This window comes from Neovison vison, chromosome 1 (genome assembly GCF_020171115.1).
Source record: "Neovison vison isolate M4711 chromosome 1, ASM_NN_V1, whole genome shotgun sequence".
In the NCBI taxonomy this organism is placed as follows: Eukaryota; Metazoa; Chordata; class Mammalia; order Carnivora; family Mustelidae; genus Neogale; species Neogale vison.
In genome coordinates this window covers 192,018,280-192,042,727 of record NC_058091.1, presented here as the reverse complement: position 1 = coordinate 192,042,727, position 24,448 = coordinate 192,018,280, and the positions used below count along the sequence as shown (strand labels likewise).

General features: G+C 35.7%; 1 protein-coding gene across 1 annotated transcript in view; it reads right to left on the bottom strand.

Annotated features, from left to right (window-relative positions):
* Positions 1-24,448, bottom strand: part of SLCO4C1 (solute carrier organic anion transporter family member 4C1) — a 72,931-nt gene that overhangs the window by 22,872 nt on the left and 25,611 nt on the right. Inside the window, exons 3-8 of the mRNA XM_044264920.1 lie at positions 18,511-18,693; positions 13,327-13,423; positions 11,356-11,477; positions 9,953-10,071; positions 2,076-2,220; positions 1,470-1,665 (exon numbers count right to left, since the gene is read on the bottom strand). Coding sequence (XP_044120855.1) covers positions 1,470-1,665; positions 2,076-2,220; positions 9,953-10,071; positions 11,356-11,477; positions 13,327-13,423; positions 18,511-18,693 — 862 coding nt within the window. The remainder of the gene's footprint in view (positions 1-1,469; positions 1,666-2,075; positions 2,221-9,952; positions 10,072-11,355; positions 11,478-13,326; positions 13,424-18,510; positions 18,694-24,448) is intronic.

Below are 24,448 nucleotides of genomic sequence, written 5' to 3'. Positions count from 1 at the left end.
GCTCTTTTTATCCTTCAAGGATATTTAAGCCCATAGCCTTCCTGAATCTTATTAAATGAAACTGAAAATCTCTCTTTCTTTTGAATTTCATAGCCCTTTGTATGTCTCCCATTACCTAATGCATTGTTCATTTACCATTTTGTTTCCCAATCTCTCCCGCTACATTGTAAACTCCTTTAGAATACAGATTCTGTCAAAAAGGTCAGCTAGAGGATGGAGTCAACAAATGTTGAATAAATGTAATGGAACTGAACTTAACACTGCTCAGCATCTCAATGTAGACAGAAATGAACAGCAGCTACAAATCTTAATCGCTACTGGCAAACTCATCCAAACTACATTCTGTTTAAGTTATCAGAATGCCATATTCTACAAATCTGTGGAGTCCTTGACCTGGATGGAGTGACAGTTCCCTCATCAGCCTCAAACACACACAATGAAACAAAGCAGCAGGCTATAAATACACCACTGTGCAATGCCCTCCTGCCTGATCCCCTAACTCACAGTTTAGGATTTCAAAACCAAACAAACAAGGCAAACAAAGATAAAATGATCACACCACTTATAAGTAAAAACATATTTACAGGTCAGAACAAGAAGAAGCCATTTATTTCTCTACAATAAACGTGAACTTATAGGAGAAACATTCATACATACATAAGAAACAGTAATCATTACTATAACCTCGGACTACCTCCATTTTAATTTCTCTCCTAGACTATTTTCAACCTACCTAATACATGAATTTCATCATAGGAGTCACTTCTATTTTTAAAGACTTAAATCAATAGCAACATAAAATGTGAAATTCTCCCTAGGACGTGAATCCCTTCAGGGGATTCAAGATTCTGTTATATTCTTCTCTGTATCCCTGAACATAGTACCCAGGATGGAATAGATGCTCCTTAAAATTGCTCTCCGAATAAATACCCAACATTTAGTAAGATGTCAGTTATTAAATGAAACAAAACAAACCTACTTTTTTTTATATAGGATAAAGTCTTCCAATTTAAAAAAAAAAAAAAAAAGATGATCTTTCATTATTTGACTCAAGAAAGCAAAGACTTAGAAATATGCACATTGTGTAGGTAGGAGTGATTCCATCATACTAAATGGGAAGAGGAAGTAAAAAGGACATGCTGATGAAAGAACTGGGCAAGAGCACCAGGGTGGCTCAGTTGGTTGGGCGACTGCCCTTGGCTCAGGTCATGATCCCAGAGTCCCAGGATCGAGTCCTGCATCAGGGCTCCCAGCTCAATGGGGAGTCTGCTTTTCCCTCTGACCTTCTTTCCTCACATGTTCTCTCTCTCTCTCTCTCTCTCAAATAAATAAATAAAATCTTAAAAAAAAAAAAAAAAAAAGAACTGGGCAAGCTCCAGTTATATTTCAATAAAGAACAGATGTAATAAGAAATATGCACATTGTTTATTACCCTGATATTAATACCAAAAACACTGAAATATATTTACCCATTATATAATTCAGACACACCAGCAAATGGCTCATTTTCACAGTTGGCATAAACAAATACAAAACTCAGTGCAAATGCAACTAAAGATGTAAGCAAAGCAAACTTCATCGAGTTTTTACATGTCATTTTGAGCTTTGAAACAAGGATACCACCTAAAATCTGACCAAGAGCAGCTCCAGGAATTAAAACAGCCCCTGATGAGAAAAAAAACAAAACACAGAAAGTAAGAACACATACAAGTGTACTCAGTTACTCAGATGACAACTGGAAAACAAGCCAACATCAAAAACAAGTATTGTTTTAACATATGACTTACTACCACATGATTTAGAAACCTATGAATAAAATAATGGTTATGTCAAGAGATTAATAAATTAATATGCTGAATATTAAGATCAGAAAATATTCTCTTTTGCTACACTGCCTCTGTATTTCTCATTCATACAACAGACTAATATCAGAAAATCAGAAACTTGTATCAAAATCAGTGGGGTTTAAATTTTAAAAAGTGGGGTTATCCAGAGTATACACTATTCTAACAAGCACTTAATGTGGTAAAGTAAAATTATTCGATTAAACTCGAATAAAGAGGAAAATGGTTTACCTGCAAGGGTGGCTGCAAAGCTGGAAGACAATCCAAACTGATTTTCTATAAATTTAGGTAAAAATGTAGCAAACCCAGTAGTAATTAAGGCTTCTGAAGAAGTGGAAATAACTAAACACATAAAGACAGCATTCCCCATCAAATTCTAAGGAAAAAATATAGTTCATCAAGTGAGTAACTATGATTATACTGCAAAATGAAGCATTAGAATAGCAGCATGATAAAATGACAAAATTTTAATAAATACAGCATATTTATAAAACTTCAACATTTTCTCCAGTATAAAAGCATAAATATGGAATATTAATAGCTTTACATATATTACATCGAGAACACTGATAGGTGCAGGTCCTAGAGAACTGACAGGTGATTCATTAAGAGGGTGACTGTGCCTTATCATATACAGAGACTGAGTAAAGCAGGTAAAAGGCATGGAAAGGTTCCCTTCCCCCGTCTACTATAAATCTCCATATATTAAATCTACCCCTTGTCTGATTTATTTTACTGTGTTTTGAACTTCCATGTCTAATAAATGAACTCGGCTACAGGCACAGATGAGAGTGGTCTCACCAAATTTGTACTGTTCCATGAGTAAAGGACTCAATACCTAAGAACCTTGGGAAGTTATAGAGTAATTTTAAATGTGGATTGCTAGACTTCTCAGAATCTTTTCCATCTATCAGGGGAGAGTATAGAGATTAATAAAGCGAATTTATCTAATCATAAGGTGAAATCAAATTACAGTTCTAGAATATTAAATGCAAAAATATTTCAATCAAACAAAATACACACATGTACACACCCACACACAGGAGTGACAAAGGGGCAAGATAAGAGAGTTAAAAGTCGGATCCAGATGATCTAACATAAGAATAACAATAATGACAAAAGGAGAAAAAGTACCTGAATGAAAACATTCACTATTTTGTAAAAGAGTAATAGCAGAGAATATTCAAATCCTCAGATTAAAAAAGATAATGGATTCCTGGCAAGGATTAATGAAAAAACACATATAATTGAGGCATAACCTAACAAACTGCCTGAAATTGTGGAGGGCACGTATTGCATGGAGCACTGGGTGTGGTGCATAAATAATGAACTCTAGTACATTGAAAAGTAATTAAAAAAATTTTTTTTAAATTGGGGGTATATAAATCTTACACTTAGGGTTCTTTTTCACAAGGTTCTTCCTTTATTTGCTTATATATATATTTTTTTTTCTCTTCTCATGTACTTTTATCAGTCATTTTGTTTGTCTGTTTTTGTTTGTATACTTCATAAATCTTACCCTGAGGTCCATTTGGGCTGAACCTTCTCTTTTATCTTCCCTTTCTTTCCTGTATCTATCTCTCTCTTTTTTATTTTTCTTTTCTTTTTTCTCTTGTTTGGGTGGGGACTCCTGATTGCTCAGAAGTGGTCCAGGGTGCACCCTGACTGCACCACGGTCAATACATCCAGCTACATCTGTTCAGTCATCTCTCACCAAAATGACTAGGAGGAGGAATGCCCAAAAGAAGAAAAATACAGAGGATGGACCTTCTGCAACAGAGCTAATGGCTATCAACATAGACAATATGTCGGAAAGAGAATTCAGGCTAACAATTATCTAGGCAATAGCTAGGTTGGAGAAAGCCATGGATGACCAAACAGAATTGATGAGGGCCGAACTGAAAGCGACCAGACAGGATGTTCACAATGTTAGGGCAGAGCTAAAAACTACCAGGGCTGAGGTTCACAATACTCTCAGTGAGTTCCAGTCTAATCTAAATTCTCTCAAAACTAGGGTAACTGAGACAGAAGATAGAATTAGTGATCTGGAAAACAAACAGATAGAGAGAAAGGATCAGGAGGAAGCCTGGAACAAACAGCTTAGAAGCCACGAAAACAGAATCAGGGAAATAAATGATGCCATGAAATGTTCCAACGGCAGAATTATTGGAATCCCTGAAGGGGAGGAGAAAAAAGGAAGTCTAGAAGATATAGTAGAACAAATTCTTCATGAAAGTTTTCCCAATCTCACGAGTGAACCCAGCGTTCATGTACTAGAGGCCGAACGGTCTCCAACCAAGATTATAGATTCCAAAAAAACATCAAGGCACCTAATAGTCAAATTGAGGAATCATAATTATAGATATATCTCTTGAAAGCAGCCAGGACAAAGAGGCTCCTTACATACAGAGGAAAGCCCATCAGAGTAACGTCAGACCTGTCCACAGAGACCTGGCAAGCCAGAAAGGGCTGGCAAGATATATTCAGGGAACTAAATGAGAAGAACATGCAGCCAAGAATACTTTATCCAGCAAGACTTACATTCAAAATGGATGGAGAGATAAAGAGTTTCCAAGACCGGCAAGTTTAAAAGACTATGCAACCACCAAGCCAACACTGCAGGAAATATTAAAGGGGGTTCTATAAAAGAGGAAAAATCCTAATAGCATTGAACAGAAATATAGAGACAATCTACAGAAAGAAAGACTTCAAAGGTAACACGATGACAATAAAAACGTATCTATCAATAATCACTCTCAATGTGAATGGCCTAAATACGCCCATGAAACGGCACAGGGTTGCAGATTGGATAAAACGACAGGACCCATCCATATGTTGTCTACAACAGACCCATTTGGAACCTAAAGATACACCCAAACTGAAAGTGAAGGGTTGAAGAAGCATCTTTCATGCCAATGGGCCTCAAAAGAAGGCCGGGGTAGTGATTCTCTTATCAGATAAATTCGATTTTAAACTAAAGACTGTAGTCAGAGATACAGAAGGACACTACATCATTCTTAAAGGGACTATCCACTAAGATGATCTAACAATTGTAAATATCTATGCCCCCAATATGGGAGCAGCCAATTAAATAAAAAAACTGTTAATCAAGTTAAAGAGTCATATTGATATGAATACATTAATAGTAGTAGATCTTAAACACCTCTCTCAGAAATAGACAGATAATCGAAGCAGAAAATCAGTAAAGAAACAAGAGCATTGAATGATACATTGGACCAGATGGACCTCATAGATATATACAGAACATTCCACCCTAAAACAACAGAATATTCATTCTTCTCAAGTGCACATGGAACCTTCTCAAGAATAGACCACATACTGGGTCACAAATCAGGACTCAACCAATATCAAAAGACTGAGATTATTCCCTGCATATTCTCAGATCACAATGCTTTGAAAATGGAGCTCAATCACAAGGAAAAGTTCAGAAGGAACTCAAACACCTGGAAGCTAAAGACCACCTTGCTTAAGAATGCTTGGATCAACCAGGAGATCAAAGAAGAACTGAAACAATTCATGGAAACCAATGAGAATGAAGACACTTCGGTCCAAAACCTATGGGATACAGCAAAGGCAGTCCTATGAGGGAAATACATAGCCATCCAAGCCTCCCCCCAAAAAATTGAAAAATCCAGAATACACCAGCTGTCTCTACACCTTAAAGAACTGGAGAATCAACAACAAATCAAACCAACTCCACACATAAGAAGGGAAATAATCAAGATTAGTGCTGAGATCAATGAGGTAGAAACCAGAGATACAGTAGAACGTATCAATGAAACTAGAAGCTGGTTTTTTGAAAGAATCAATAAGATCGATAAACCATTGGCCACACTAATCCAAAAGAAAAGAAAGAAAGCCCAAATTTATAAAATAATGAATGAAAAGGGAGAGATCACAACTAACACCAAGGAAGTAGAAACAATCATCAGAAGTTATTATCAACAGTTATATGCCAATAAGCTAAGCAACCTAGATGAAATGGATGCATTCCTGGAAAACTATAAACTCCCAAAATTGAACCAGGAAGAAATTGACAACCTGAATAGACCGATATCTAGTAACGAGATTGAAGCAGTGATCAAAAACCTCCCAAAAAACAAGAGCCCAGGACCTGATGGATTCCCTGGGGAATTCTACCAAACTTTCAAAGAAGAAATAACACCTATTCTCCTGAAGCTGTTTCAAAAAATTGAAGCAGAAGGAAAACTTCCAGACTCTTTCTATGAAGCCAGCATTACCCTGATCCCCAAACCAGGCAAAGACCCCACCAAAAAGGAGAATTTCGGACGAATATCACTGATGAATATGGATCCTAAGATTCTCAACAAGATCCTAGCAAACAGGATCCAACAGTACATTAAAAAGATTATCCACCATGATCAGGTGGGATTCATCCCTGGGCTACAAGGGTGGTTCAACATTTGCAAATCAATCAATGTGATAGAGCAAATTAATAAGAGAAGAGAGAAGAACCACATGGTCCTCTCAATTGATGCAGAAATAGCATTTGACAAAATCCAGCATCTGTTCCTGATTAAAATGCTTCAAAGTATAGGGATAGAGGGAACATTACTGAACTTCATCAAATCTAACTATGAAAGACCCATAGCAAATACCATCCTCAATGGGAAAAAGCTTACAGCCTTCCCATTGAGATCAGGAACACGACAAGGATGCCCACTCTCCCCACTCTTGTTCAACATAGTATTAGAAGTCCTAGCAACAGTAATCAGACAACAAAGAGAAATAAAAGGTATCCAAATTGGCAATGAAGAAGTCAAACTCTCTCTCTTTGCAGATGACATGATTCTTTATATGGAAAACCCAAAAGACTCCACACCCAAACTACTAGAACTCATACAGCAATTCAGTAACATGGCAGGATACAAAGTCAATATACAGAAATCAGTGGCTTTCTTATACACTAACAATGAAAATACAGAAAGGGAAATTAGAGAATCGATTTCATTTACTATAGCACCAAGAACCATAAGATACCTGGGAATAAACCTAACCAAAGAGGTAAAGGATCTGTACTCGAGGAACTACAGATCACTCATGAAAGAAATTGAAGAAGACACAAAAAGATGGAAGACCATTCCATGCTCTTGGATCGGAAGAAAAACACTGTTAAGATGTCTATACTGCCTAGAGCAATCTATACTTTTAATGCCATTCTGATCAAAATTCCACCGGTATTTTTCAAAGAGCTGGAGCAAATAATCCAGAAATTTGTATAAAACCAGAAGAGACCCCGAATCACTAAGGAAATGTTGAAAAACAAAAATAAAACTGGGGGCATCACGTTACCTGATTTCAAGCTTTAAAACAAAGCTGTGATCACCAAGACAGCATGGTACTGGCATAAAAACAGACACATAAGACCAGTGGAACAGGGTAGAGAGCCCAGATATGGACCCTCAACTCTATGGTCAAATAATCTTCAACAAAACAGGAAAAAATACACAGTGGAAAAAAGACAGTCTCTTCAATAAATGGTGCTGGGAAAACTGGACAGCTATATGTAGAAGAAGGAAACTTGACCATTCTCTTACACCATACATGAAGATAAACTCGAAATGGATAAAAGACCTCAACATGAGACAGGAATCCATCAGAATCCTAGAGGAGAATATAGGCAGTAACCTCTTCGGTGTCAGCCACAGCAACTTCTTTCAAGATATGTCTCCAAAAGCAAAGGAAACAAAAGGGAAAATAAACTTTTGGGACTTCATCAAAATCAAAAGCTTCTGCAAAGCAAAGGAAACAGTAAAGAAAACAAAGAGGCAACCCACTGTCATTTGCAAATGACAGTACAGACAGAATGTTGATATCCAGGATCTATAAAGAACTCTTCAAACTCAACACACACAAAACAGATAATCATATCAAAAAATGGGCAGAAGATATGAACAGACACTTCTCCAATGAAGACATACAAACGGCTATCAGACACATGAAAAAATGTTCATCATCACGAGCCGTCAGGGAGATTCAAATTAAGACCACATTGAGATATCACCTTAGACCAGTTAGAATGGCCAAAATTAGCAAGACAGGAAACAACATGTGTTGGAGAGGATGTGGAGAAAGGGGAGCCCTCTTACACTGTTGGTGGGAATGCAAGTTGGTGCAGCCACTTGGGAGAACAGTGTGGAGATTCCTCAAGAAATTAAAAATAGAGCTTCCCTATGACCCTGCAATTGCACTATTGGGTATTTACCCCAAAGATACAGATGTAGTGAAAAGAAGGGCCATCTGTACCCCAATGTTTATAGCAGCAATGGTCACGGTCGCCAAACTGTGGAAAGAACCAAGATGCCCTTCAACGGACGAATGGATAAGAAAGATGTGGTCCATATACACTATAGAGTATTATACCTCCATCAGAAAGAATAAATACCTAACTTTTCTATCAACATGGACGGGACTGGAAGAGATTATGCTGAGTGAAATAAGTCAAGCAGAAATAAGTGGTTTCACTTATTTTTGGAGCATAACAAATAGCATGGAGGACAAGGGGAGTTAGAGAGGAGAAGGGAGTTGGGGGAAATTGGAAGGGTAGGTGAACCATGAGAGACTATGGACTCTGAAAAACAATCTGAGGGATTTGAAGAGGCGGGGGTTGGAGGTTGGGGGAACCAGGTGATGGGTATTAGAGAGGGCCCGGATTGCATGGAGCACTGGGTGTGGTGCAAAAACAAGGAATACTGTTATGCTGAAAATTTTAAAAAAAAAAAAAAAATTGGGGGCGCCTGGGTGGCTCAGGGGTTAAAGCCTCTGCCTTCGGCTCAGGTCATGATCCCAGGCTCCTGGGATCGAGCCCTACATCAGGCTCTCTGCTCAGCAGTAAGCCTGCTTACTCCTCTCTCTCTGCCTGCCTCTCTATTTGTGATCTCTATCTCTCAAATAAATAAAATCCTTAAAAATAAATAAATAAAAATAAATTTTTAAAATATTTCTTTTAAAGATACATGAAAAATGTATAAATTTGTAAATGGGGATACAAAAGAATCACACTAACATGGAACTTCTCATATACAACACATTTAAGTAGAAAAGTGCAAGATGACACCCACAAACTTCTAGGACTAAAAGAATGTGATCATGAAGTGTCCATCCTGTCAGAAATATCATTTAATAGTCAAGGATACTTAGATGGTATTCTGCCTGAGGAAAACTAGAAATCAAATATAATACCCAGAGAGATCTGAATCAGAATTGAGACCTCGAAGCATGAAACCGTAAGGATTAAAAAAGAAAGCAGCAGGGAGTAATAACCCTTGATGGCATAAGTATTTATAAAATAAATAAAGCTAGTATAAAATACAACAGTAGTTGGAATTAAAAATCATGAACAGTCTCAGGAAAACACAAGAATTTGCCTGCATGGGAGAGAACAGAGAGTTGAAAGGTGGGATAAATGGAGTAAGAACATTTTAGGCTTTCATTTGAGGGAGGAAATGAAAATAATTGAAAAGTATATAATTTCAAATCTTGAAAAGGTAAAATTATACTCCTCTATGTATAAAACTTTAATGATGATAAATGGAAAGAATGCAGCAGACCATAACACTTGTTTCTTTAACCTCAAATCAAATCAAGTAACCACTAACTGCCACTTCTTTCACAAGGCAAAAATACTGGTTTGACATTCTCAAATATAGCGCTTGTTTGGCAGCACATATACTAAAATTAGAATGACATTCTCAAATATATATCTACAATTCAGTGATAACTGATTGATCCATTTATTACATGAGGAAAATGGGAAGGAATAATGATTGACTATAGTGCTAATGAGGGACCACTGAATATTAATATTGCCAATAAGAGAACTCATGTTCTTTCAACCATTCTACTCTGGAGTAATTCTCATTTACTCAAAGCATAAAAAGAAAAAATCTGAAATTATTTATTTATAAGAGCTATAACTATAGTAAATAGGCAAACAAAACTGCATCATGAAAATATCTGTGTATATATATATGCATATATTTATTCATGTGTATATGTAATATATACATATGTAGCTCTTTATATGTGGAGGAAGGTATGTGTGTGTGTGTACAGTGTTACTTTACCTTTAGAGCAGCTGGAAAATCTTTCCAACTTGTTCCAAAATTCTCCTCTGTGTGTTTTAAGGAACTATGCTTTTCCTGATGAGTCTGGCAAGTTCTTTCACTATGAATTTTTGCTGTACCTAAAAAAATAGTAAATGTACTTGCTTCATCACTTCATTCTTCATTTTTTTAAATGCTTACTTTATAACTGACACACAGTTCTACAAATATATAAATTCTGTAACATAAGAAGCCAGTTCCTCTATTTGTACAAATTATTATGCATGTAATTTGCCCAGAGATTGCCTGGTATTATTCCTATTAGCTAAGGCAGTTCCAATCAGTCTAGAAATTAAACTAAGATGATTTTGTTCCAATGACATATTTATTCCCTTTATTTACAAGTATCTCTTAAATTCTTTTCTTCCTTTAAAGTGAATCTCTTTTTCATCCATTATATAGTAAATGAAGTATCTTTTCCTTTAGTCTCTTTAATCCTAACATGCTCTGCAGATGAAGTATTACCATGTCCCTTTGATGTTTAATAATGGCGCTGTGAATAAATCTGAAAAGACAGTCAATATATGGAATTATAAGTTTGATGGTCCAGGGTAGAAAGAAATCAATGAGTCCATCTATTTCTACTCTTTCAACTTCTTCTGCTCACTCTGAAAAGTTATTCATCTATCCTGTTACACGTGACAGTAGAAAAAACTATTTACCTAATTTCTGCCTATAGAAAAATGCTTTGACAGATAATGTATTTGAACTACATGATTATATACAAGCAAAATTTTACAGAGAAAGGAATGGATATTCTTTTCTATTAATCTTTTCAGGCAACCTAATATTGAAATACGGTAAAAATGAGTACACTACAGTATTACTTTGGTGAAACTGAAAAAATTATTTGTAACTCTCATCAACAAATAACATCAATGATTTAAGGCAGATTGATTGTTGGTTAGTGAGGAACTGAATGCAAACTAATAGTTTGAAAGATCCTATACCTTGCATATACATAAAGCAAGATTCCAGACAACACACAGGAAACAAATTTATTATTAAGTATATACACAATAATATGTTATTAACATGTTATATATTATTATAATATTCTATAGTACATATAATGATTAACATAGTTATTAATAATATATTATTAAGTATATATTTATATAGTAAAAAAGTGAATACATACAGTTTTACTGCTTTTGTTAATTGGAAATAAAAGAAAAACATGAGTAGTATAAGAAAGCTACCCAAAATTGTCTTTTCAAAAAGACAAATATTCAAAAGTTTGCATAGACAGACAAGTGAAATTCTATAAAACAATGGATTTTCTAGGGTTCTTAGAAATTATAAGCAACCTTTGGCCTAGAATTAGAATAAAGCTCCTTGATTTTAAATAAAAATATGTTTACCTGGTAAGTGTTTTGGAAAGCATAAGAAAGGTATTATCAAAGACCAAGCAAAGAGCCAACACAGAAGAAATCCAATCCACCAGGCCCCCAACCATCGTGGATCATCTTCAGTGATAGCTATGCTATAGGACAGAAAAACAAAATATAAAAGTCAACTCTACCTTGTTCATTAAAATGCAGTTACAGTTACTTTGTAATTCAAATGCATATATAAGGGAATAGTATTATAATACCCAACATTTTAAGCTGAGTCATTGTGATGAATCAGACAACAGAGAGCAGGCATAAATGAGATCTATAAGAATAATGGTTCACAAAGTATTTCAAATGGCAATATGACACAGAAGTGCAAACTATTTAATAGTAAATACAGGTATGCTGAATATCTGAAAGCATACGTAGAATTTCTGAACATTGTTTATCTAACTTTGGCTAAGTTTTTCTTCTCTACTAACTGAATACCTCTTACAGCAAATCATTGATCTGTGTTAAATGCCCATATACTGTGCTTCAATTAAGGCATACTTTTAAATGTAAAATTCATTTATTTTATTTATTTACTCATTTACTGAGGTATAATTGACATACAGTATTATATTAGTTTCATGTATACAATATAATGATGTAATATTTCTATATATTACAAAATGATCACCATATTAAATCTATTTAACATTGGTCACCATATAGTACGGAATTTTTTTTTCTTTTTTTGAGAACTTAAAGATTTACTCTCTTAGCAACTTTCAAATATACAATCCAATATTACGAACTATAGTTGCCATGTTGTATATTACATCCCATGACTTATTTTTACAAGCAGAAGTTTGTACCTTTTGACTCCTTTTATGTATTTCTCCCATTCCCCATCTATGGTAACCACAAATTTGTTCTCTGTATCTGTAAGCTTTTTTGTTTGTATGTTTTCTTTAGATTCTACATACACATGAAATCATAAAGTATTTGTTTTTCTCTATCTGACTATAAAGTTCTTCTTAAAGTAATTTATTAACAGTATTTTATAATGATTCTCATAGTTTTATATCAATAGTTTTTCCCCCAAACACACCATTCCTACAACTCATGTAATTCTCAAAAACCTTTCTCAAAAACTCAGCTCTCTGCTTCAAGAACTTTCTCTGCACGTCTTTTACATACTCTCTAAAATATAACCTGGGACTAACAGCTCAAAGAACAAATCAGGTATCTATCACCACATTTTCTTATTCGTTACTCAGAGTCACACAGAGGACTATGCAGTTTTGATTCCTAGTGGTAAAATGAGAAAATATGGCCTTGCCAAAATTTACCAACTTCTCTATATTCAAGAAAAAGAGAAGGTCACTTGGTGGTTAAAAGAAGAATTTGGGGGTCAAAAAGATCAACTTGAATTCATGCCTCAGCCATGTATCAATTACTTAATTGGATTATTAAAAGGATTAAATTAAGTGGTATGTAAAATAAAGTAACACACAAAACCTATGACATATAGAAAATAGTATGGGATAAATAAACATTACCTATTATTATCCTCTATGGCCACATTTAAATTCACACAATTGTGACTCCCACGACCATATCAGAACTACTACAGAACTTAGTCTGAGGATCATAAACTCTTGAGGCTTTTCAAGTTATCTATATCCAGCTAAACCTACTAATAGCACAACCAATTTTGATTAAATTCTTCTTTCTGAATAATGTATGGGGTCCTAGATGTGAATTTTGAAAATTTCAAAGGTAACTTTTAAGCATCCTTATTTATGAATAAATGCATTATACTAGGAGGTGGTACAGCATTAATTCAGGAAGTAATGCAGCTAAAACATTATAGAAAAATTGTGTGTATTCAGGTTTTTTTCCTGAAAAAATCCCTCCCTCTGGCTGAGGAAATTCTTTGGAAATGTTCTATGATGTTAACATTATTAAAATGAAATAAATTTAAATTTAAAAAAATAGATAATGCCTTGCCTTTGTCCCATACCCACATCAATGTACAAGGATAGCAGCTGTCCTCCCAACACATAGCCAACAGCAGGGCCTAATATTGACATAGAATAGCCAATTCCTAGAAGAACAAAGACATGGAAAAATAGTCAACTGTACATGCTATGAATGTCTTACAGTAGTACAGAAAGATATATTTTACAATAGAAAAATTGAAATGATTAGAATTACAACAAAATTACACATATTTTCGGTAAAAAAGAATAGTCTGAATGGTACCACTTGTTAAGTCAGGGAGCTTAAAAATATTTTTAAAATAAATACAACTATAAAATACATTTTAAATATAAATAAATATATGTAATTCAGTGTAAAAGTTGTTAGACTATAATAATTGCAATAAACCCAACAACTATAAATTCAAGGAAAATTACATTCTGTTAAATGGCAGCAAGAGGTAGTACATCTACTTTATGGATGATGATAATTACTGTTTACAATTCTTATGGAAGAAAATACTGTGAAATGAGAAGCCTTCTCTACTGTGTACACACTCTAAAAGCAATATGTATTTTGCACTCCAACAGCTGATTTTAAAACCTGGACCTGGTGATTAGCCTGTTTCATAAAAGTAAGCCACTAATTTAAACTACTGCACTTAGGAAATCTTCCATTTCTACTTGTAGCAGAATTAAATTGGCCTTATTTCTCTCAGATATTTAAAATTTTGCCATATGTAACATTTAAATTTCTGCAAAAAATTATGCCTACATTAGTATCTTTATAGATTACCACCTTCTGAATTTTTTATTAACTGTTAAGATTCTCATTCACATACACAAAAGACCAGAATCTATCATACCCAAAGCTAAGCATATGTCAGTGATAAAAATGACTATGTACTTGACCAAGTTTCCAAAGTAGAGGTCATGCAAGATGATCTTTTGAAGGATCACTGAGCCAAGATTCTGGAAAGGTCCAAAAAACTGGGACTGATTATTTCCTGGGCATATTTGCTGATTCCACAAAAGGCACAGGAAAGGTTAGCAATCCTTGCTAGTCTCTAGGATGTAGGGACACCAAAGTTGCAGTTCAGTGCTACTAATTTGGGAGTTATACCTTATAAACTGTCCCCATCCTACATTTTATATTGGCACCTAGGAAGCTATACTCTAAAAGTAAGGGTGAGTTAGAAGTAGACTTGCCCACTAAGTAAGTACAGCTTTGCTTCAAATAAACTAATTCTGTGAAGTTACATACAGAGGACCCCAAATCATGTTCCCAAATATATCAGAGATTGGTAATTTATTAAAAAAACACACAGAGTGGGGTTTGGAAAAAAAAACTGTAGTATAAAACACCTTTGTCAGAGTTAAAATGAAAGAGATACACAGCAGATTACTCAAAACTGAACTGAGGATTACCAAACTGGACAAATCAATTAGGTCAGTAAAAACTTATCAAGAAACACAAAAAATAAAAACAGAAGGTAAAAAATACAGAAAAGAACAAGATATGAAGAATACATTTTTTAAAAGTTTTAGCATACATGTAAGTGGAGTCCTAAGAGAGGAGATAATAGGATAGAAGTCATATTTAAATGAATAATCATAGGAAATATCCTAAAGCCAATAACAAATACCAAACAACATATTTATGAAGTCATAAGAATCCACACAATGAGTTAAATAAAAGGAATTTTACACCTATACACATTATATAAATAAAACCAATGAAAATCAAATGCAAAGTGAAAAATCTTCAAAGAGTAAAACTATATGAAACAGTGGAAGTGAAAAGACAAAGGAACAGTATTTTTTAAAGTACTGAAAAAAAAATCAATGGCCAACTAGTCATCTATTCCTAGTGAAAATATTCATCAGAGAAAAGCGTTTTAAAAAGACTATTTTTAGTTAAAGGATTCTAGGATATCTATGATGAGCAGGTATGTGGTAAAAGTATCAATTAACATTAGAATTTCATAAAATCAAGTTTACATGTAAGGTCATTAGTAGATGAATAATAAAATAACATATAGGTAGGAATTTGAGAGGGAAGAAATCAAATAATATTAGATTATCCAAAAGAAAGAAAAAAAGAGCAAGAAATAAGAACATGGAGCAATTCGGAAGCACAGGTTAAAATGAAAGATTTAAACACAAAATAACATTAAATGAATTAAAATGTTCAATGAAAGAACAAAGGGAAACCCAGGGAAAGCATCAAAGAAATAAAGGAATAAAGAGTGAATGACCTGGAAAAGTCCGTGAAGATAGGTATGTCACAAATTCATTCTAAAAAGGAGCAGATTGTGACCATTTTCATTTTGCCCGTTTTGCCTTGTTATGCACAAAATGTGTTTCATAGAAGAATGTATACTATCAGTAATAGATGTTGTTTTAAAAGAAAGAACGGTGGACGATTTTGAAAGTGGGGAAATTAAAAGTTATAAAAAAGGAAGGATTTCATGCAAAAAAACCTAAGTATCTAGTGAAAAATATGGTTATCTGAAAGTGAAAAGAACCGTTTAAGATACTGTGATTAAGATAAGTGTTTATATCTTCCATAACAGAAAAATAAGAGATAAAAAACTAAAATGAGTTTTGCAGTTTTATTGCTTTTGTTTTTTTCCTTTACTCAAAAAAACTGCCATTTGTTGAGTTCCTATAGTATAGGAAAGACTTAACATAGAGGCCTGCAACTGTTAACTTTAGAAAGCCATGTTGGCAAGGTTGGCCCTTGACTAGCATTTGGGATTTATTTAACTGTCCAGAGGGATGCCACCATTCCACAACTAATAAGGGTGGCTCACTGTGTGGACTTTGCATAAACATGTGGTTTTGCTGATCACCTGTATTCCTTTTGAGTCTAGAACTTTGATAGATGCAAGGCAGAGTGTCGCGATAGGATCAACCCCTAATAAAATCCCTGGGCACTTAATCTCTAGTGAACTTGTGGTTAAAAATACATATATCTCAAGCGGAGAAAGACAACTATCATATGATCTCCCTGATATGAGGAAGTGGTGATGCAACATGGGGGCTTAAGTGGGTAGGAGAAGAATCCATGAAACAAGATGGGATGGGGGGGAGACAAACCATAAGTGACTCTTAATCTCACGAAACAAACTGTGGGTTGCTGGGGGGAGGGGGGTTAGGAGAAGGGGGGTAGGGCTATGGACATTGGGGAGGGTATGTGCTTTTGGGTAAATTGGAAGGGGAGTTGAACCATGAGAGACTATGGACTCTGAAAAACAATCTGAGGGGTTTGAAGTGGCGGTGGGGTGGGAGGTTGGGGTACCAGGTGGTGGGTATTATAGAGGGCACGGCTTGCATGGAGCACTGGGTGTGGTGAAAAAATAATGAATACTGTTTTTCTGAAAATAAATAAATTGGAGAAAAAAAAATACCTATGATAAAACAGAAAAATAAATAAATAAAATCTTAAAAAAAATTTTTTTAAATTGTAGTAACACAGACAACATTAAATTTATCATCTAACAAAAAAAAAAAAAATATATATATATATATATATATATATATATATATCTCAAATTCACTGCCGGCAGGATTAATTGCAAGCTGTATGGCTCCACTAGGGGGAGCTAAATCTTGGCAGGCTGCACCCAGTTTTTGTCTGTACTTTTGCCTCCTGCATCTTCTCCCCTTGCTGATTTTGCTTGGTTTCCTTATGCTGTAATAAACCATAGCTACGAGTATGATTTTATGCTGAGTCAGTCTTCCTACAGATTTATGGAGTCTGGGACGGTCCTGTGGGCCTCATCCCACCGACCATGTTTAAATAATTTTTGAAAAACTTCCTATTCTGTGTGTTATCAAAACATAAAATTAAAATTGCCTTATCAGATGTATTGATCAGAAGAGCACTTCAGAAAGGAAATTTATTGAACTGGGAGACTGGAATGCATCACCACTAGCTAATTGAAATACATCATTGTTAACTTAGCAAATGCAAGAAGAGCTGTACAGATCAGCTAGGAGATCAGAGAGAGAGAGAGAGAGAGGATCAGAGCTTGCTGAGAGACCAAGGCAAACAAGTACAGAAAATAAACAGAAGTGCAGTCGTTTTCACATTATGGAAGAGCCTAAGTAGATTTAATGGTCTCTGTCAGGTCTACGTTGAATATATTTGACTTCCAGGGACGATGGCAATAGGCTCTTGCTATAGACTGAATGTCTGTGTCCCTCCCCCCACCCCCCCACCCCCACCCCCTACCCCCGCCACAAAAGACTCCTGTTGAAACCTAATCCCTAATATGGTGTGAGAAGGTGGGACCTTTGGAACAGATTACATCATGAGACTGGAGACTTCATAAATGAGATTAGTGCCCTTATAAGAAGATACCCCAGAAAGCCCTGTTCTCCCATGTGTCATGTGAGGACACAGGAAAAAGATAAAATGTCTATAAGGTAGAAAGGAGCCTCACCAGACACTGAATCTCTGGGTACCCTGACCTTAGACTTTTCAGCATCCAGGGCTGTGAAAAATAAAATTTCTATTGTTTATAAGTCAACTAGACTAGGATATTCTGTTTTGGCAGACTGAAAGAATTAAGACAGCCCCCTTTATTAGAATAATAAACTGATAAAATGATATATGAAACACAGTCATTTAAGGCAAGGCCACGAATAGCCTAGTAAGCTCTACCTTGCAAGAGTATCACAGAGGGAATTTAAGAAAAATTTACGCTACCAAAAATTAGATTCCCTGCCCCCCATGAATTGAGCCATATATATAAAGGATTGATCGGAAATGAAAAATTCCACAGAATTTCTGAGTACTATCTTGTCGTTTCTTTTGTGGACTCTAGTCAGGTCCATGTAGGATGTAGTAAATCAGGTAGAATGGGAGAGCTCCATCCCCCACCCTGTGTAAATTAGCCAGAACTCAAGTAATCTAGACAGCCTACTTCTTGGATGGCACTTCTAGGAAGGCTGGCATGCCCAGAAGAGGAAATAGCAGGAAGTCAACAAAACTCATGACTGCATTCAACCAAAGGATATACGTCAGTAAATAATGAAACAAAAACAGTAATATTACTATATCTGCCATCTATTGGGAATCTAATGGAAATATCCATGAAATTACAACTAACTTTTTAAATAAGCTTCTATTGTGTTTTTACTTATAAATTAAACAAGCAATAAAATGAAGTGATACTGAAACAATATTACAGAGAAAACTTACCAATGTAGAGAGAAGATTTGTGTGTGGGCACAGACTCATCAATAAAGGCTGTTCCTAGGGTATAGAGAGGAGTTCCTCCTGTTCCCAGCAACAGTTGTCCCAAGATGAAGACATACAAGTAGTTAGAAAGTGAAGAATTTGAAGAGTTACAATTGGTTCTATTCCTTGTTGTTATGCAAGTACCTTTGAAGGGGAAAAAATTAAATTGTGAATTTATGGAAATTTAGCTAAAAATTGAAATATCTATTTTTATCAATTATACTTGCCTAACAGAACCATCTTTATTTCCTTTAATCACTTTATTTTGATTAAACTGTTCTTAAAATATATACATTACTTAAGAAAATTTAAGAAATATGTTAAAATTTAGCAATGTAAAATAAAACTGAGAAACGTTACTTTAACAATCAAAATTAACAAATTTGGGGGTAAATTGAAATAAACACAACTGAAGCAAGCTGTGCCTGGGAAGGAATTTTCAAATAATGGGAAAAACAAAACAAAACACAAAAAAACTAGCTTTTATTTTTCTTTCTAAGTCATAAATATAGTATGAACAGCATACTGAATTATCAATCAATACCCTGAACACATGTGAAAAGCGTACTTAGATTATGTGACATTTTGGTCAAAATAGTAATTTCTTAATATTCACTACAAAGCCATAATACTTGAAGTTATGTCTAGTTCTTTCTTATAGCTCAAACTAGTTTACTAAATTTATTTTTTGAAGCAAACTTTGGCCCTATAGAATATTCTTCTGAAATCATCAAAGGAAAAATTGTTACTTTTAAGATTTCATTAAAATCTTAAAAATCACAAAGTCTGGATATTATAGTAAACCCATATTTCCTAAACTCACCTGATAATATTAATGAATAAAAGTGTTTGATAAAATATATTCCCAGCACCTTCTTTCCCTTTGAAGCTGATAGTGTCCAGGAAACTGCATTTTAACAACAGCCTTAGATGATTCTATTTTCATTTCCTTAATATCAGATCAAGATGTATTACTTCCTGAAGAGTGAGATGAGTAAGACCTCCAAAGCACCAATCTTGAAGACTCTAACTGGTCCATGGTCATCAGATTTTCAGATGTAAATTTTACATGTAAAAAACTTACTTTTTTAACTTAAAATGTAAAATATACCCTATAATTTAAAATATACCCTACAACTTAAAATATAACCTATAATATACCCTCTTATAATCTGACTATTATATGAGGTTGATGAATATTTCAGCGGATAATTTGTATTCATAATCAGTCCAAGTCTGCATTATTTGTCTTACCTCCCTGGCCATGTCAGACATTTGACCTGTGACTTCTGGTTTCAATATTCACTTTTCTGGAGGTAGCAGATTCGACTAAGAATGATCTCTTATTATTTGATACCCTGCCCAATTAAATATACTTACACGTATTTCTTGGTTTGTTTTTTTTTTCCCATTTCTTTTTATAGTAGAAAAATATCTCTTTGTAGTAATCTACTTGATATTTTGACCATGTGAGTATGCTGTGGGGTTTTGGTGTTTGTTTTTTCCTCAGAGGAAGTAGTCCATGAGGTTTCAATATGTTTGTTTAAGTAAGTTTTGAATAGCACAGAAAAAGACCAAGAGAAATACACAACTCTCCCTTCCCCCTGCCTGCCTCTACTTGATGCTCTCCCATGTAACTCAGATGGAGGTAATGGCCACTGCCAACAGTTTCTATTATTTTTTTTTCAGGTATTTTCTCACACATTCACACATCTTCTATCCATTTACTTTTTTTTTATACAAGTATTGTCATACTAAACATACTATTCTCATGCTCAACAACTTCCAGATCTCACTCTTATGCTGACATCCTTGATGTTGGAATTTAACTGTATTTAAATTTCTTTGTGGGATGCCATAACATCCCACAGCATAAATGTAGTATATCTTAATCCACAACTTACACATAATAATTAGTAACATAACATTTATTATTATTATATTGTACATATATTTAGGTCATTACAAACATATTGTGACAAGCATTTTAAAAAATTTCCTTGGAATATTTATGCAAGCCTAACTGTAGTACAGTTTCTAAAAAGTGGAAATGCTAGGTCAAATTGTGTAAATATTTGTATTTTGATATTGCCAAATGCCTTATCAAAAAGTTAAACAGATATGCAATCACACCAGCAATGCAGCAACACTTTGCATAATAAAATTAAACTACTTCCAATCTCTCTGGTTAAACAAATACATGCACATGTGTGTGTGTACATATTTTTTAATTCAATTTTTTAGGATCATCAATACAATGAAGCATTTCTTATATGTGTATTGGCCACTTGCATATATTTTCTATGAATTTTTCAAATTTACTTCCTAGGTTCCGAGTTTGCTATCTGACTTAATGAAAGTCTTGCCTTCTCCAAGAGTACATATAAGTTAACATGATTTTACCATAGAATTTTTCTTACTTTAGAGTTGACCCCAGAACAATGCAGGAGTTGGGGCACTAGTCCTTGCACAGTCAGAAATCCATGTATAACTTTTGATTCCCCCCAGAACTGAACTACTAATGGCCTGCTGCTGAAAAGAATCCTTACTGATAAATAGCTGATTAGCACATATTTTGTATGTTTCATGTATTAGGTACTAAAGTCTTACAATAAAGTAAGCTAGAGGAAAGAAAATGTTAAGAAAATCATAAGGAAAATACATTTACAGTAAGTACTATATTTATCAACAAAAAAACAACAACCCTGTGTACAAGTGGACCTAACACAATTGAAACTCAGGTTTTTGTGTTTCTCAACTGTATTTTTAATTCATATGTAATACAGTTTAGTGGGAAAAAATTGGAATGTAGTATTCTGTCTGACTAACCAAATTTAACCAAATTAAATTTCTCGGGTATGGGTTTACTTTTGGACACTGTTTTTTTGTGACTGATCTTTGCAGTCTTTCTCTGGACCAAATCCCTTGTAATTACTTCAGTTGTCTAGGCTTTGAGATACCAACATGTTATCCCAGTTATGACCTATTTCACAGAACTACATGAAAAGCCTGGTAACAATTAACATCATCTTGTATCATTTTTCCTAAGTAAACAAGGCCTAAGATCTACTTACGAAAACTACTATATCCAATATATTACTCTCTATATTATTTCTGAATAATTTCTACTGCTTTTCTTAGAATTGATAAAAAGAAATGACATATCAAGCCACAGAAAGGCTTGGATGAATCTTAAATACATACTGCTAAGTGAAAGAAGCCAACCTGGGGAGGTGGGGTTAAGATCACATAGTAGTAGAAAGATCCTATGCTTGCCTCCTCCCTCCAACACAGCTAGATAAAAATCAAATCATTCTACACACCCAAGAAATCAGAGAACTGAGAGATCGAAATGCACAACTAAAGGGAGAAAAGGCCACAACAAGGAAGGCGGTTAGCATGGAGATGAGATGGGACTTTGGGGAGGGGGAAGGAGCCCTGATGATAGAGAGTGGAGACAGAGAGAGAAGGAAAGACTGAGAGAAAGGGAGCAAGCTCACACAGCATGCAGGGGATCTCACATGAAAAATACTTCCCCCAAACCAATACCAGGGAAAATGAGAGGCACTGATTATTTTGAGTTTTCACAACCAGTGTAACTCAAAAACTGGAGTTTTAGAAATCCATGCCACTGTCAGTGTGGAGCCCAGCCAGCAGAATAGTGCTTCTGGGTTGGGGGGTGGGGTGGTCGAGGGGGAGGAGGAGGATGAGGGAGAGCAGAGGCCTGGAAGCAGATATCGCAATATGAGGATCCCCTGGGACAAACTGGGGGAGACAGTTATTCCTTGGAGTGCATGTGGGAGAGGTAGCATTACATCTCAGGGGACAAATGTGACTGTGCTGCCCAGTCCGTTAGCAGAGGGGCACAGACACACCCACTGAAAGCAGCTACCCTGGACACCAGCTTTTTGCTCTGCTTTTCTCTGAACTCCAAGCTCCTGTGAATTGGTCTGGGACAAACTGGCACCAGCCACAGCGTAGGGAGACCCTCCTTCAGAAGACCAAACATAGTTTGTGTTGAGCTGGGTCCCTAAAGTTTAGAGTTTTGAAAGTCAGCTGGCATGCCTAAGATAAAACACAGTGCAGTGCACTGCTGGGAAGGCAGACAGTCTGGACACAGATAGGGTGAAGGCAGGGACCTGAGGAATGCCTGGGACACATAAGGAGAGAGTGACCCCTCTTCTGTGAGGGCTTTCCAAACAGCATTAGGCACAAACTGTGAAGACCAGGGAGGGGGCCAGCACTATTGTTCTCTGTCCCACATCACCATGGCCTGACTTAAGCAAGCAGAACAGCACCAACAGTGAAGGCCTCAGCCGCTTACACAAAGCCCCACCAACCTGCGCTGTGCAGGTGATTCTTTACAAGGGCAAGTGTGCCTGAGAACCAGAGCAGCAGAAACCCAGCACCCCTCCCCCAGGAGACTGGGATGAACCTCCCACAGACACGAAGTCCACTGACCACAGAATGCTGCAAAGCTTCAGCCCTAGTGGAAACAGGATCCGGTCCCTTTTAACAAGCAGCCCATAACACACCTGGTTAAAACTCTCCACACTTTGGACAAGGACCAAACACTCCCACTGCTGGCAAGGACAAACTCTGCAGAAGAATGACCTGAGGGAAAGAGCAGCCAAAACACATCAACAGAGTGCACACAACATACACCAGAAACACTGCCTAATGTCCCAGGTCCTGGAGATTACAGGCCCTCTTCTTCATAAAGCTATTACTCTTGAGAGCAGGAAACATAGCAGGCTTTCTTAACACAGAAAAGAAGACAGACACCTAGATAAAATGCCAAGGAAGAGGAATTCATCCCGAAAGAAATAACAATAAAAGGTCATGGCCAGAGATCCAATCAGAACAGATTTAAGTAATATGACTGACCCAGAATTTAAAACAACAATCATAAGGATACTAGCTGGGCTTCAGAAAAGCAAAGAAGACACCAGGGAGTCCCTTACCACAAAGATAAAAGACCCCAAACTTGTCAGGCTGAAATAAAAATGCTATAACCAAGATGCAAAGCCAAATGTATGTAATGAGCACAGGATGGAAGAAGCAGAGAAACAAATCAGTGATACAGGAAACTCAGTGACTACATAAAACATAGTAACATTCATATCATAGGAGTCCCAGAAGAAGATGGGGGAAAAGGGGCAGGCGGTTTATTTGAGGAAATGGTATCTGAAAACTTCCTTAATCTGGGAAGGAAACAAACATCCAAGTCTAGGAGGCACAGAGAACTCCCACCCAAATCACCAAAAGCTGGCCAATACCAAGATACATAATAGTAAAATTTGCCAAACACAGAAAAAAGGAAAAAATCCTAAAAGCAGCAAGGCAAAGGAAATCCCTAACTTCCAAGGGAAGGCATGTAAGGTTTGTAGCAGACCTATCAACAGAAACCTGACAGGCCAGAAGAGAATGGCATGATATACTCAACATACAGAATGGGAAAAAATACGCAGTCAAGAATACTTTATCAAGCAAGATTGTCATTCAGAATGTGAAGGAGAGATAAAGAATTTTCCAGAGAAACAATAACTGAAGGAGTTCATGACCACTAAACCACCCTACAAGAAATATTAAAGAGGACTCATTGAGTTGGAAAGAAAGACCAAAAGCAACAAGCACTAGAAAGGAACAGAGAAAATCTCCAGAAGCAATGACCTGATAGATAACACAATGGCACTAAATTCAAATCTATCAATAATCACTCTTAATGTAAATGGACTAAATGCTCCAAAAAAACAGTGGGTAACAGAATTAAAAAACAAAACAAAACAAGACCCATCTAATATGCTTCCCATATAAGAGACTCTTTTAGACCTAAAGACACCTGCAGATTGAAAGTGAAGAAATGGAGAATGAACATCAAAAGAAATCTGGAGGGGTA